The sequence below is a fragment of the Crinia signifera genome, chromosome 6 (assembly GCF_055691185.1).
Source record: "Crinia signifera chromosome 6, ASM5569118v1, whole genome shotgun sequence".
Lineage (NCBI taxonomy): Eukaryota > Metazoa > Chordata > Amphibia > Anura > Myobatrachidae > Crinia > Crinia signifera.
Window position 1 is genome coordinate 267,356,355 of NC_139222.1, and position 17,026 is coordinate 267,373,380.

A 17,026-nucleotide genomic window follows, 5' to 3' on the forward strand; every position below is an offset into this window, starting at 1 on the left:
TTGTTTTAATATATAGAACCCCAGCTGATTACCTTTGAACTCCATTCCGGGACACTACTCTTGTGGAGGGTGATCTCGTTTGCTTCTCTTTTATTAATTAACAATATGCTAAGTGTGTGAGATCTTTGTAAGTTGTGAAAAAATGTGCCACTGTGAATTTTTTTTTTTAAATGCCTTTTGAATACAAACCTCAACAGAACAGGAACACAATGAATGCGGCCTTACCTGCCAATGGCCTGACACTTGATCAAACACTATCCAACAATAGCAATGAGTTCAATGCCCAACAACACAATAAATTTGATGACAGCAGCATTCTACACTTAATGTGACCCTCTTATCGCAGATTTTCAGAAAGTATTAATTTCCCTGTGAAAATATCAACAAGAGCGTAGGGTATAAAATATCCTGTGTCCTGTGATATCGCTGACAACTATATTTCCGCACATTACGATGTGTCTCGTGGTTTGACCTGAGATACTACGAACTTAGTTTTTCACAAGTTTTTCATGTTTTGTCATGTCTTGAAAAGCTTGTGTCAACCGAATGACTGTCATTCACCTATCCCGATCTAACAGTTTCATTACTGTTGATCTAGACCAGTGTTTTTCAACCACTGTGCCGTGGCACACTAGTGTGCCTTGAGCTGCTCCCAAGTGTGCCCCCAGATCTACAGATGCCCAAACCAGTTAATAGCCACCACCAGTTCGACTGTTATTTACTGGTCTCTTTCTTTCATGTAAAGGGTCAATGTATTTTAGTTTTGTTACCTGTGGGGACCAGTGTGATTGTTTTTTATATGGAGGCCAATAGGTTTGGACTTTTCCTGTGGGGGCCAATGTGTTTTGCCCCGTGATATCTTATTTAGTGTGCCGCAAGGTAAAAAGGTTGAAAATCAATGATCTAGACACTGTGGACTATCTTTAGGCATTTAACTAGACACGTTTGACCAAGAGTGGTCTACCACCTGATTGTCCATCTAGACCAGCGGTGGCCAACCCGCGGCTCGCGAGCCGCATGCGGCTCGCCGCGCTGTAACTTGCGGCTCCAGCCTCCCGTCTGCAAAGCGGGGTTTTGAATTTGGCGCCAATTCGGCTGCCAAATTCAAAACGCCGCATTGGCGGCCATTAGGAAACGACCGCGGCGAGCCAATCAGCGCTCGCCGCGCCGTTTCCACCCTGCCCCCGGCGTCTGACATCAGAAAGTCTTCTACACGCCGGCGGAGCGCAGGAGCGCTCCTGAAGACGCGAGAAGCCGCCGGAGGATGGCGCAGAAGACGGCGGCGGGGAGAAGAGTTCCGGCGCCGCAGAAGACGCCGGGATCAAGACAGAAGATCTCCGGCGCCTTCTGCAAGAAAAAAGAAGATGGCTCCCGGAGAGGCCAGCGGGGGTGGGAAGCAAAAGAGCTGACGAAGCTCCCCCCAGCGGCCTCTCCCAACACCAGGTAGGGGCCTTTGGCCTCCTACCCTCCATCCACCCTAGACCACCGGGTGTCGGGCACTAGGCCCGTGGGCAAATTCAGGCCCTTCTGGCCTGTGTGCGCATTAGTCGGGCCCTCTTGGCCCGTGGCTCATTTGTTTGTTGGGCCCTCCTGGCCCTCTAGGTGGGCCCTTTAGTTATGAAGCTGGGCCCTCCAGCATAGGTGTTGCACTGTGGGCAACACCTGTGCTGGAGGGCCCAGCTTCCTAACTGTGGGGTCATATGACGTTTGGCACTGTGGGGGGCATATGTTTGGCACTTTGAGGGGCATGTGATGTTTGGCACTGTGGGGGGCATATGATGATTGGCACTTTGAGGGGCATGTGATGTTTGGCACTGTGGGGGGGCATATGATGTTTGGCACTGTGGGGGGCATGTGATGTTTGGCACTGTGGGGGGCATGTGATGTTTGGCACTGTGGGGGGCATGTGATGTTTGGCACTGTGGGGGGCATGTGATGTTTGGCACTGTGGGGGGCATGTGATGTTTGGCACTGTGGGGGGCATGTGATGTTTGGCACTGTGGGGGGCATGTGATGTTTGGCACTGTGGGGGGCATGTGATGTTTGGCACTGTGGGGGGCATATGATGTTTGGCACTGTGGTGGGCATATCTGGCACTGGGGGCATAAAGATTTGTCATGTGGCCACTCTCCTTGTGTCATATGACCACGCCCCTGACCACTCCCCCGATCACGCCCCTTTTTGGCGTGCGCGCCTTCGGCGCGCGCATGATGTTGGCTCTTTGGCTTGACGACTGATATTTTTCGGCTCTTTACCTCTGACCGGTTGGCCACCCCTGATCTAGACTGTCGATCTGCGATACCAGAACCTTCTGCTACAACGATACAGTATATAGAGAAATGGCGCGCTCAGTTAAGGGACTATTCATGTCATTGATGTCATTAAAATAAATGTCATGACCCTTTAGTTCTATTTAGGGTTCTCAAGGTTTTTTGCAGACTACATTTGTCAGGGCCGACATATGGAATTAAGAGTAATTAAAGTAGAAACAGAGTCCTATAGATCTCAGTTGTAGGTGGCAGGAGAAAGAACGGCAGCTAATTAGTGGTCCTGCTTGACCCAAGTTCACATGACACAATCTCTAAATGGGCCAATCGTACTAACAGTAATGGCAGAGAAGTGAGCGGTCTCCATCACCCATACCAGTAACACACACAAGGCCCACCCAGCCAGGTGTAATCACTCTGGCCAGTATACAGGAGGGGAGAGTACCTGACCAGTGCAGCAAGAAGGCTCATGGGCCAAATATTCTCAAACCCAACAAAATGATAAGACAATGGGAAGGGGGGGGGGGGGTAATTCATTCATCACAGCGAGCCACTTTAACACTGTAGACATACCCAATCTCTGCCTTCGCATGGTATCCTTTCGGTTACAGGATAGATGACAATGTCGAGGTCAACCACTAATGGTCAACATACCATAGGTCGACTTTAAACAAAGGGCCAAACGAGTTTATGGTTGACATGACTTAGAGTGTCTGTCGACATGGACTCCGGATAAGTGTACCGTGTCCCCTCGCATGCACTGTCGTCCATTAATGGTCAACCTAGACATTGTCAGCCCAGGGACCGCATACCATCCTGTCAATAGGTCAACATTCAATAGGTCAACACTATATGGTTGTCTATATTTTGTCTATGCCGACCTTCTGTGTGTCAGACATGGCATTGGTCGACACATGAAAGTGTCAACATGATTTTGGGGAATTTTATGTACCTTGGACTTTTTCATACCCTTACTATCCACGTGGATTCTGATTGGAAACTGTCGCATGATGACACGGAAATGTCGGCAATTTCCACATCAACCTTTTTTCTATGCTCACAATGTGCATGTTGAACGTTTGGTGTCCACCTGTTGACGGTACACCTAACGTGAATGGCGCGTTACACACAACTTGTCCCAGCCTTGGGGTTTAAAGGCCGGGGAGTGTATGCTGAGGGGCTGCCTGCTTTCAGAGGGATCTCTTCCTACAAGGATAAGGCTGGTGTCAATGCTGTCGCTGATGATAATGATGACTGCATTCACCATCTGGATGGATGGGGGCTGTGCTTTCATATAGATGAGGCAGACACTGAGGGCCTTTTTCCAGTTCACTCTTTCTGACAAGATCCTTCTTAGATGGACAAAACCATGTGCACTGCAGGTGGGGCAGATGTTACTTGTGCAGAGAGAATTAGATTTGGGTGGGGTTTTAATTTAAAGTGAGATATATATTGCAGTGTAAAAATAAAGCAGCCAGTATTTACCCTGCACAGAAACAAAATAACTCGCCCAACTCTAATTCTCTCTGCACGTTTTACATCTGCCCCCCCTGCAGTGCACATGGTTTTGTCCATCTAAGAAGGATTTTGTCAGAAAGAGTGAACTAGAATAAGGCCCTGAATGCAGGGGGAAATGCACGCTTATGTCCTTAGTCCTTACACTTTTAGGTAAATTCAATTTACTATTTGTTTGAAGCACAAACTGTTTTTAAACCCTATTCTTATTTTCCTGCACATCGTTACTTTTTAACTTTTTTGCTGGTTTTAATTATTACTTTATTTCCTGATGGTCTTAAGGTCCCTAATTCCACCTTACATTCAGCATTAAATACTGGTGCAGTGATTGCATGTTCTGTTTTCACCGTCTATAGAGTGTAATGATTCTTCCGTCTATAGAGTGTAATGATTCTTATTATGAGAAATGACTCATGCAGGCCACTGTATCCTGTTTTGTCTAATTATACATTAACACTAGATGAAGGTGGGTGGGAGATGCGGAGATACAGATGTGTAATATGCTAAAAGGGACGGGTCCCCTCCTGTCATGTGTTACCATGTGACGTGTTACCACCTTGTTTGCCTTGTAGGAAAGAATCCTACCACTTGGCCAAACTACAAAGTCAGACCCGTCTCCTTATTAAACACAGTGACATCAGGGGCGTATCTCTGGGAGGCAATGGAGTCCTCTGCCACTGGGCTTCTGCTCCCAAGGGGCACCTCTCCTCCCCTGCCTAAAAGTAATGGTTTTTAACTAACACTTACAAATACATAGTCAGAATCTGAAAAAAAGTGCATGAGCAAGTAGTTCTATCAGTATAGTTCCTTCCTCCAGTGAGACGGGTCACAGGTTCTGATCCTGGGTATGACAATGTATTTGTCTAATTTAAATGATAATGTGAATAAATGTGGTGCAATGTAACAATATTTATGGAAAATATATTCTGGATCGTTCTTTTATATTTTTATATTATACTTTTTATTTTTATCTCCATATTTATATATTTTAAGTTCCAGACAGCAAATGATGTTAGCATGGTTCTTCACATACGCTGAGCACAGCCATTGACATCAGACCAGGCCAGGGGGCAAGAAAAGAGGCTACCACTTACTGTCACCCCCTCTCCATTGCATTAAAGGGATCAATGCATGAAAATATACAAACTTAAAATTGAAAATGTTGGCAATGGCTGTGATGCGTAAGAGGGAAAAAAAACATCTTCTTTGTCAAATTGACATTGTCAATAGATCTTACGACTATGAAATATGGCCAAAGTTGATCAGGAATAATTGTGTGTGGTAAGAAGGATAATGGCTATATAAAATTGGGTTGGTGTAAATCATGAAGATCCCAGTACTGTGAGTTGTAGATTAGTGGAGAGAAGGGTAAAATTGGAGACATCTGCTTCCTTTGTATGGCAGTCACTGTTGGTTGGGGAGGTGGCAGTAGACATCTGCTTCCTTTGTATGGCAGTCACTGTTGGTTGGGGGGGGGGGTGGCAGAAGACATCTGCTTCCTTTGTATGGCAGTCACTGTTGGTTGGGACGTGACGGGAGACATCTGTGTCCTTTGCATGGCAGTCACTGTTGGTTGGGGAGGTGGCAGGAGACATCTGTGCCTTTGTATGCCAGTCACTGTTGGTTGGGACGTGACGGAAGACATCTGTGTCCTTTGTATGGCAGTCACTGTTGGTTGGGGAGGTGGTGGGTGATATCTATGTCCTTTCTATGGCTGTCACTATTGGTTAGGGAGGTGGCAGAAGACATCTGCTTCCTTTGTATTGCAGTCACTGTTGGTTGGGGAGGTGATGGGGACGTCTGTGTCCTTTGTATGGCAGTCACTGTTGGTTGGGGAGGTGGCAGGAGACATCTGTGCCTTTGTATGGCAGTCACTGTTGGTTGGGGAGGTGGTGGGTGACATCTTTGTCCCTTATATGGCAGTCACTGATAGTTGGGGAGGTGGTGGGAGACATCTTTGTCCTTGGTATGGCAGTAACTGTTGGTTGGGGAGGTGGTGGGAGACATCTTTGTCCCTTGTATGGCAGTAACTGATGGTTGGGGAGGTGGTGGGAGACATCTTTGTCCCTTGTATGGCAGTTACTGATGGTTGGGGGGGGGGGTGGCAGGAGACATCTGTGTCCTTTGTATGGCAGTCACTGTTGGTTGGGGAGGTGGCAGGAGACATCTGTGCCTTTGTATGGCAGTCACTGTTGGTTGGGGAGGTGGTGGGTGACCTCTTTGTCCCTTATATGGCAGTCACTGATGGTTGGGGAGGTGGTGGGAGACATCTTTGTCCGTTGTATGGCAGTCACTGTTGGTTGGGGAGGTGGTGGGAGACATCTTTGTCCCTTGTATGGCAGTTACTGATGGTTGAGGGGGGTGGCAGGAGACATCTGTGTCCTTTGTATGGCAGTCACTGTTGGTTGGGCAGATGGCAGACTGTGACATGCAAAAGATACTCAATGATGTCAATTATAATTTTGCAATCTCTAAAAGGTAACTTTAAGGATGTTCATTATACCTAATAATATCCCAAAATGACTGCACTGTCGCTGACACCCATCAGTTACATGAATTAATTACATAATACCCTCCTGTGTTTCTCAATATTGGTAGTGTCATTGACATCAAGATTTTGATGTAGTAACTTTTGCTAAAGTATTCCTCCCCTCCTGGGTCCTGCATTGACGGATAATTGCTTATAGATGGATGGTGATCAGCTATTAGGAAATACAGTACAACCAGTCAGGGGCCCATACATTAGGGGAGAGTCGGGGCAATTCTCCCAATCAGCCCACCTCCCCACCAGCCACGCCCCCTATACTCCGACCACTAAGCAAGCTCCAAATGCTGGTTATTGGATGACTGCACAATCCATGAACTGCAGCTTCATCTAAAGGTGTTTGGGATTTTAATGAGGCTGTCATATGATACTGGGAAAATAGTGCAATTCCAATGTTTTATTTGAGCGCATACAGCCACCGGCGCTGATGTTACTGTTATGTTGTTCCATCATTTTGACGAACTGGTTACTAACAGAAAACTAATTATGTAACTAATCTATTTATGTTGTGTACATATGTATCACATGCCAGACTGTGCGTAGCAGTCACAATGTTTTCTGCTTTCTTACAGTTGCAAAACAGAAGAAGACATGGAACAGAAAGCTCATCTTCTTCCTGGGAGTTCTGTTCGCCTTGGGGATAATCGCTTTAGTTGCAACAGCAATAGTACAGAATAAACCTCTTCCAAAGAAAATTAAGGTAATGCAAATGACAGTGTAATAGCTAAGCACAAAGTGAGTGATCTACATAGGTGCTCTAAAATATCTTATTATAAAGCGGTCGGATCATCTGGGGAAAGTGAGTAAAATCCTCCTGCGGAACTAGACACAGACTGAACCATAAAAGCATGTTTCATTTAAGGTGTGGACACACAGGGCCTTATTCTGGTTCACTCTTTCTGACAAAATCCTTCTTAGATGGACAAAACCATGTGCACTGCAGGTGGGGCAGATGTAACTTGTGCAGAGAGAGTTAGATTTGGGTGGGGTTTTAATTCAAAGTGAGATCTATATTGCAGTGTAAAAATAAAGCAGTCAGTATTTTCCCTGCACAGAAACAAAATGACTCACCCAAATCTAATTCTCTCTGCACATTTTACAGCTGCCCCCCTGCAGTGCACATGGTTTTGTCCCTCTAAGAAGGATTTTGTCAGAAAGAGTGAACTAGAATAAGGCCCACAGTGCACTTTTAGCTATTGATTTTGACTATATAGTCAGAATCGCGTAGCAAGTTAGATAAATGGCACAGTTGTCAGTCGCATGGAGGAGGGGTGCTGCCGCAATGCGGGCCCCCAACTCCGCTGCCGTCACTGCCGCCATCCCCGGACGCCGCGCGCACCCCTGTCCCTGCATGGGGCTAGTGCATGCGCAGTAACGTCATACATACTGGACAGGCACTGGCCCAAGCCTCCGGGAGCTGCCTCTGCAGCAGCCCCCAGAGGCTTGATCGGGTTCCCGGGTTCCGGCACATGCGCAGTATGCTCCGCGGTACTGTGCATGCGCAGAACCCGTTTTGGAGGCTGCCGCGCATTTGCGCACAGGGAGGCATCCCGGAGGGAGGGAACACCTTCCGATGGGATGCCTTGGTGACTGGCAGGTCGGACTTCCAATAGGAAGTCACTGCCGGTCACAGTGAAGCCAGAGCAGTCTCACAGACTTCATCTGGCTTCACTTTAGGCAGGGATAGTGGCAGATTTTACCTGGGGGGGGGGGCTGTAAAGCCCATAGGTAGAAACCGCCACTTGTACCATGCGATCATGATGTGCAGCCCCGCGGCATCGGTATAACATGGCTAAATAGACAGTGCATCTTCACCTTGTTATCTGTAGAATGTATTTGGCCTAGGGCATAAAACCCTATCAAACCGAATGGTTTAGAATAACCCCCTATGTGACGTCTCCTACAGGAGAAGCCCCATCCAATACTCCTTGAGAGGATCATGTGATCCCCGTTCCTTGCCGCTGGGAGGGGGGGGGGGGTCTGACCCAGAGATCATACATGCAGCGCGTATGATCTACGGCTCTGATGCGCACAGGACCGCGCATCAGATCGGATGGTACTTGTTTCCTAGCACAGCGCCCACTACTACATTTGCGTAGAGGGCTATTCAGGGTAAGGAAATCGCATCGCATGCCATTAATGCAAGCGCAGCGAGCCCCGCGAGGGGACGCAGATTACTTTACATGGATTCCGCGTCCGCTCGCCTCAACTCTGGGCGCCGTGCTAGCAAACAAGTACCGATCGGACATCAGACAGCTGTTATTTGGCCCGATCTCACCTCAACCCAATCTGCCGGAATCGGGTGAAATCAGTCCCAAATCGCATAGTGTATGGGGGCCTTTAGAGTGTGTACACAGTGCGATTTGGTGGCCGCTGATATAGATTAAATATCAGCACCTGGCAGGGTACCTGCATCGGCTGTCAGGGAGGGAGGGACGTAGCGTGGGGGGTGCCATGCAGCATGGCCCTCCTTTCTACCTGGTAGAAATAGACTGTGCTGCGCAGTCTAATTCTACTTTCGATTGCGATGCCGCGAGTCACTCATCGGGATCGGATGTGGCCAAACACGTTGTGATTTTGACTAACTTGCTATCAATTTTGATTAATTGTACCGTGTGTCCACCTTTTAATACATCTTAAGTGCAGCTAGCCAAAATCAGAATGGCACAGTGTGGACACACCAGTACACCCACATTATTCGATAAATACTGCATCATTGGAGCTAATTCTTATAAAAAATTGTTATAATGTACGTTAAGTATAATTTTTATAAGCTGTATTATAATAATAATAATTTATCTAGCGCTGTGCATGCTCTATCCAATGATTGGACTGATCAGCAGATAATCACACATACATACCTCCCAACATGACCCATTCCAGGAGGGATAAGATGCTCAGGGGGAGATATATTATATGGCGATCAGGGGAATATGCGCTATCCTTGTGCCTTAAGGCAGGGGATAGCGCTTCCCCTGATCTATCACACCTGCTGGCCGGGTACTTTATCGGCGGCAGTGTGGGGCAGGAGGCATAGCGCAGCTACGATATTTCGTGCTGCGCCCCTGCCTCCTGCCTGACTTCGACAGCTGCAGGCGGCGATGCCCTATACCTACAGCAGGGACAGCGCTGTCCCTGCTGCTGGCGCTGAGCTGCGCTGGGATCTCGCGTGAGTAGTGAGATCCCGCGCATGCGCAGTCCAGCTGGCTGGGGGCAAGAAGACAGCGCGTCAATGTTAACTGATGCGCTGTCAGCTGGAGGGGACATCGCCGGAGGGGGGAGTTAGCGCTCCCCCGCTTCGGCGGCAAGATCTTAGTAGATCTCAGAGCCGGCCTTAGGCATAGGCAAACTAGGCAATTGCCTAGGGCATTTGGAATGCCTAGGGGCATCAGCAGCTTCTGCTGATTAAAATGATATGCAGCATGCCTATATTCTGTGTGTGAGTGAGGCTGTATCTGCATAAGAAATAGTGTATTCATGGAAATCATTGTAACATAGCATTCCGTATTCAGGTACAGCCACAGTCGCACACAGAATATAGGCATGCCGCATATCATTTTAATCACTGGAAGCTCCTTGTGTGTGGTAATATAACAATGCAAATAAGATGAATTTTCAGCAAAAAAGGCACCCAACGTTAGCAGAACTGGCCAGGAGCTGCATGGCTTATTGAGGCAAGATGTATGAGGAAACATCTGTATCCAGGCAGAGGTCACAGTGTTAGCGGCTGTGCGAGTGCTGTCTGTGGGTGGGTTGGTTGTGCAATAGTGTTCGGCATATGTGTAAGGGGCATTATGTGTGTCATGTATAAATGCATTAATAATGTGCAACATATGTGTAATAGGCATTATGTGTGTCATGTGTATAAGGGCATTAATAATGTGCAACATATGTGTAATGGGCATTATGTGTGTCATGTGTGAAAGGGCATTAATAATGTGCAACATATGTGTAAGGGACATTATGTGTGTCTTTGTGTATGAAGGGCATTAATAAAGGTTGGCATAATGTGTAAGGGGCATTATGGTTATAAGGACATTAATAATGTGTGTTATGTGTAAGGGGCATTACTGTGTGGTATTATCAGGGGTGCCGAGAGAAAGGGGTAGGGGGTACAAATTACCAAGGCCAAAGTCTGATGGAAGGGCCCAGTGGGGGCCCCGGGCCCCCTCCCCTTAAGTGACAGCAGCAGCTGCAGCTCTTCTCCGCTGCCCTGCACACACTGTTTTGTGCTGGGTTACAGTGTGGCCATGGAGGTGCTTAAAATACAATATTTTCTCAGGATTTTTTTCTAAGGGTATAATGTGAATAATGTGAGGAGTAATGTACATAAGGTAAAGTGGTACTACTGTGTGATGTAACGTGAATAAGGGACACCATCGCATGATATAATGTGAATAAAGTTGCACTACTGTGTGGCATAATTTGAATTGGGGGTACTATTGTGTGGCCATGCCTCTTCCCAGCAAGAACACACCCCTGTTTGGGCCGCGCACCGAATGTATGCACTGTTTCTATTTAAAATATTGCTGGTAGGAGCACCAAAATGATGACTGCTATGATGAGGGTTGATGGTGCTGGGAAAGAGGAGAAAGGTCAGAGGCGGAACTAGTGGCGGTGCTAGGGGGCACCAGCCAAAATCTTGCCTAGGGCGTCATTTAGGCTAGGGCCGGTTCTGGTAGATCTTGTCGGTGTCCCCTTCTGCTTCGCCTCGCTAATGAGGCCAAGCAGGGAGTGTTATAGCGGCGCTCTTAAGGTGCCCATACACTAGTAAGATTTATCTTCAGATCTGTCTGGTTGGAACAAAAACCTGGTTATGGATGAGTGACAGTTTGGCAGTTTTCCAGCATTTCCATGCAAATGGTCATTTGCTCTCATCCATAACCATGTTTTTGTTCCAACCAGCAAGATCTGAAGATAAATCTGCGTGTGTATGGTCACCTTTTGCGCCGCTATAATAAATCTACCCCTCTGTTTCTGGACTTCCATGACAGTGGTAGTTGCAGGGCTGCAGCACAGTCCAAAATTCAGATAGGGGAGCCACACCAACTGCCACCCCAAACACCACAGTCTGGGACTCACTCGCAGGTGTGGCTCCCCTATTTGAATTTTGGAGAGTGGTGCAGTCCCACCTCTGCAACTGTCGTTGGCAGGGAAGTCCAGGAGTAGAGCATTGTGTCCCTCCTGGAATGGGTTATGTTAGGAGGTATGACCGTACAGTGTATTGGTGCGACATGATAATTGTCCTGCCTATCTGATAGATCTGGTAACACTGAACTACACTGATTTTATTGGCAGTCATATTAGATAGATTCAGGGGTAACTCTGCCACTGATTCATGAAAAACATAATAGGCAATGTAACCCACTCCACTGACATCTGACAGCGGCCAGTCACTTATATATATGCAGGTGGAATATTCTAGAATGATTGCAGAGTGAACACCTAGGGGTACATTCACTAAAATGTACTTCTAAAAATAAAAGAGGTGATGTTGCCCCTAAAAACCAATCAGATTATGTCAATCATTTCTCTGTTGCCTGCTAGAAAATGATAGATTCTGATTGGTTGCTAAGGGCAACGTCGCCTGTTTTCATTTTTAAAAGCTTTAGTAAATTTACCCCCTAGAACCTTGATTGCTAACCTTGACACTCCAACTGTTGTTGAACTACACATCCCAGCATGCTCTGCTTCAGTTTTTCTATTTGACCATGCTAAGGGCCAGATTCTCTAAGCTTCAAAAGTGATCAAATGGAGAGTGATAAACAGCCAGCCAATCAGCTCCTGCCTGACATTTTTTCAAACACAGTCTGTGACATGGCAGGTAGGAGCTGATTGGCTGGCTGTTTATCACTCTACATATTATCACTTTTGAAGCTTAGAGAATCTAGCCCTAAATCTGATGCAGTGCATGCTGGGATTTGTAGTTCAACAACATCTGAAGTGTCAAGGTTAGCCATCAAGGCCCTAGAAAAATCAGGATAGGGGCCTAATTCGGGTTTGTAAGTAAAGCAAAACAGCAAGCATTTGGGCAAAACCATGCTGCGCTGCAGGTGGGGCATATGCAACATGTGCAGAGAGAGTTGGATATGGGTGGGGTGTGTTCAAATTTAAATCTAGATTGCAGTGTAAAAATAAAGCAGCCTAACATGTGTGGGCTTCATGCAAAAACATTCAGTATTTACCCTGCAAAGAAACAATATAAATAAACGTGCTCCTCTTTCTTTGCAATGTGGTTTGTCCCAAAAACAAAGTTACTTACAAACATAAAACTGGCGATAATTTCACTAGAACTAGCATCAATTAAAAAATAAAAAATAAATAAAAAACCGACTTTCATTTTGAATTCAGAAACCCCAGAATACCCTGAATGTGTTTGAATATCCTAGGCAACTAAACACAATTGTTTTTCTGTTGGGCTGTGTTACTGGTCAGCCGCATCTGGCCGTGTTTGTACTGCCCAGCTGACCGCCTGACATTTAACCTGTTACTTCATATGGAAGGAACAGGGAAATGTTTTCCACCCCAGGGAAGGAATGCAGTTAATGTGACCGTACACTGTGAGGGATCTTTGTATACGGCCACGATATCCAATCACCTTGTCACAAAGAATGCCTGTTAATCTGACAGACAACAGTGCACGCTCAGCGACACCTGTACTGAAGTACACATTATCTGGTTAGCGATTGAAACGTGAGTTATTGTAAGTGATCATTAATGTCTACAAAGGATGAAAACAGCCGGACAGCAGGGATAGTGAACCTTTGGCCCTCCAGCTGATGTTGAACTACACATCCCAGCATGCCCTGCTACAGTTTTGCTATTTGGCCATGCTAAAACTGTTGCAGGGCACGCTGGGATGTGTAGTTCAACAACAGCTGGAGAGCCAAAGGTTTCCCATCCCTGTTCTACAGGGAACCTTCATGCCTGTCAGTTGTAACACATAATTATCATGGCACAGCTTTTCCCAATAATATCACTTATCTCCCTGTGCCGGTTTATTGTCATTGTGCAGCTTTTCTACAAGAGAGAACATCATTAGTGTCATCTTCAGACTGCAACGTACCATTTACTGAGTCTGGGAGAGATTCCAGGGCTGGTAGTGCTGAGGAATGAGTTAGATTATACACATGATTACAGAATTAGACAGCTTTTACATGTGTGACTGTACCAGCCTATATTTATCCTATACCGACGTACATATGCGGCTGCTGGTGGAAGCTGAGAGAATCTGCTTATTAATATAAACAAGTTACAGAACTATCATGCTCACATTAACATGGCAATTTGGGGCTAATTCAGCACGGATCATTATTCTGAGAAGTGGCAGTTGACTAATCTGCGGTGTGACGGACTCTTAAGTGGTCAGTACTGATGTCAGAGACCCTCCCCCAAAACACCTGGATTTTTTCAGACACACCCACTTTTTTAAAGTGATCTGTCTAGATCGTTTAAAAAGTAAGTATGGATTGCTATGTGTATGTCCCATAGCGATGGCGATGAGCGGTCCTGCACGTCTCGGCTCAGATCTTGACTTCATGTAGTCAAGATCTAACAGGATCTGTTTCCTATATGGGCTGATCCTGCTGCCCTGCACCTGCAATAATCAGCGGGATCTGTTTCCTATACGGGCTGATCCTTCTGCCCTGCGCCAACAGTAATCAGCTGGATCTGTTTCCTATATGGGCTGATCCTGCTGCCCTGCACCAACAATAATCTGCGGGATCTGTTTCCTATATGGGCTGATCCTGCTGCCCTGCACCAACAATAATCAGTGGGATCTGTTTCCTATATGGGCTGATCCTGCTGCCCTGCACCAACAATAATCAGCGGGATCTGTTTCCTATATGGGCTGATCCTGCTGCCCTGCACCAACAATAATCAGCGGGATCTGTTTCCTATATGGGCTGATCCTGCTGCCCTGCACCAAAAATAATCAATGGGATCTGTTTCCTATATGGGCTGATCCTGCTGCCCTGCACCAACAATAATCAGCGGGATCTGTTTCCTATACGGGCTGATCCTGCTGCCCTGCACCAACAATAATCAGCGGGATCTGTTTCCTATATGGGCTGATCCTGCTGCCCTGCACCAACAATAATCGACGGGATCTGTTTCCTATATGGGCTGATCCTGCTGCCCTGCACCAACAATAATCAGCAGGATCTGTTTCCTATATGGGCTGATCCTGCTGCCCTGCACCTGCAATAATCAGTGGGATCGGTTTCCTATATTGGCTGATCCTGCTGCGCTGCACCAACAATAACAATAATCAGCGCGATCTGTTTAGACAAAAAAATTAATAAACACAGGATAGTATATGTGTATGTACTGTGTATGTGTGTGTGTGTGTGTGTGTGTGTGTGTGTGTGTGTGTGTGTGTGTGTGTGTATGTGTGTATATATATATATATATATATATATATATATATATATAAAGCACTTACCCCCTCAATGAAGAAGGAATTGGAGCCAGCACACAGCGATGTAGGTGAAGAAAAAAGAAATTTATTGCAAAGACTTCATTGCAAACAGTGACAGCTGTTTCAACCTGACAGCTGTTTCAACTGCTCACTGGCAGTTTTCATCAGAGGTCAACTGCCGGTGAGCAGTTGAAATGGCTTTCAGGTTGAAACCGCTGTCACTTTTTCTCTGATGAAATGAAGTCTGCGATTCTGTGCCCCATCAGTATCACTGCAGCCCAGAGCACGCCGGTTAGTTACCTGCATACATTAATACGGAGCTTCTTGTGTGTTTCCTCCCCCAGTATGGCATTGTGCTAGATGCCGGTTCCTCACATACCAGCCTGTACGTCTACCAATGGCCAGCGGAGAAGGAGAATGACACTGGGGTCGTTCAGCAGGTAGCAGAATGTAAAGTTGACGGTCAGTGAATCTTCACGTTCATATACCATTCTCTGTCACACCTTTATATGTTTAGTATATTGTACTGTGTGCTTACTATCAATGTATCATGCCACAGGTATGGAGAGCTGCATAAACAATCTGTGTCCTAAAGAGCTTACAATCTAATTTATTGCCAGGAGTTAGGGTTAGGAATCAGATACTGGCAGTGGCATTACTTGAAATATTGCGCCCCCCAGCCAAAAAGTATCTGGTGCGCCGCCCTAGCACCACCACATATATATCTACGTGCACACGCGACTGGGCTGTCAGCGCTGCGGTTGGGAATAGGGCTGCCTGTCAGGGATGAAGTGGGAGCGGGGATGTAATTGCTTCGGGTGGGAGCCGGGCTGCCTGTCAGCGCTGCAGGTGGGAGCCCCCGCCTCCCCCTTTCACTGAGCTGCTTATCACTATACAGCAGCTTGTGTATTTTACGCTGCGCCCCGCAGACCCCGCCGGCGCTGGCTCCTCCGAGCCACGGCGGGGTCTGCGGCACCATTGCTACACCACTGGATATTGGCAACTCTCTGTGATGCTCCTCTGTAATCTGTGACTGTAGGTCTGACAATTAGAGATGGCAGAAACAAACCTACTCTAGGAAGAAATGATGGGCGTTCCCATATGCTAATGATTCAGCCCGGCAGCCAAACATTCGCAAGGCGGGGTTTGTTGAACTCGCAAGACGGCGAATTCACAGCCTTGCGAATCATCCAGAATTGCGAATCATCCAGAATAACCCCCTTTGTCCAGTTTGTGGCTCCCTCTGTTTATTTGGACAATTCATCCCCACTCATCCGTTCTTATGACTAAAGTAAACTGTAGAAGTAAGAGATACAGTTTGGGGGCTTCCAAAAATAGATTTCCCTGAGTAATTAATGTGATTAAAATGTACGCGCGCAGCTGAGTTTCCAGCGACACGAATGCCAGTTGGGTGAAGCACAAGTCCTGGCCCTTAGTCCCTGGGTCCTCGCTCGCTTAGTCCTGCGCCTGGGTCTGCTTGGAAGTACAGCCGATCTCTGAGATGTTTATTTTATTCCTGTCTCACATTGTCAGAGCTGTGCGTCTGCCAACACTACAGCTGGAACGTAATCAAGGGAAATTATAAATGTCATCAAAGCGCAGGCTGATTGCTCACGGACAATGGATCGTACTCAGAATAGTGTCAAAAACCTTCGCAAGTGTAAATATTTTAATCAGAGACATCTTCCTGACGTCCAGTTCTGTTCCAGTGGAAATTATGAGCTGAAGACTGGCGGGGGCTGGTGCGGAGCGTGCACTGCGGCCTGTGACTGATATTGCTCTGCACAAAACGATAACACATGCAGATGTGCCTGTGCAGACGTACGTGATTCTGGTCCTCATGACAATCTGTGCCTGAGAGATACAGGAGGGGACAGGGCGGACTAATGCGGGCAGAGTACAATAAGGCCTATTACATACACATGGATACAGGCATAGAAGCAGATACGCCTTGTGTATACATACTGTAATACAAGTCTGATGCACCAATGCAGTTGGCACGCCCACGATCTTAACCAAATGCCACGGTGCATGCCACAAACAGACGGTACATGTACAACAGCCACAAACAGATGGCACATGTACAACAGCCACAAACAGATGGCACATGTACAACAGCCACAAACAGATGGCACATGTACAACAGCCACAAACAGATGGCACATGTAAAAAAGCCACAAACAGACGGCACATGTACAGTACAACAGCCACAAACAGACGGCACATGTACAACAGCCACAAACAGACGGCACATGTACAACAGCCACAAACAGACGG

The 17,026-nt window shown here is 46.8% G+C and overlaps 1 protein-coding gene across 3 annotated transcripts in view; it reads left to right on the forward strand.

Annotated features, from left to right (window-relative positions):
* ENTPD1 (ectonucleoside triphosphate diphosphohydrolase 1) overlaps positions 1-17,026 on the forward strand; it is a 93,136-nt gene that overhangs the window by 56,578 nt on the left and 19,532 nt on the right. For all 3 annotated transcript variants that reach the window (XM_083149540.1, XM_083149538.1, XM_083149539.1), the window contains 2 exons: positions 6,900-7,027; positions 15,094-15,211. In XM_083149540.1, coding sequence (XP_083005666.1) covers positions 6,900-7,027; positions 15,094-15,211 — 246 coding nt within the window. The remainder of the gene's footprint in view (positions 1-6,899; positions 7,028-15,093; positions 15,212-17,026) is intronic.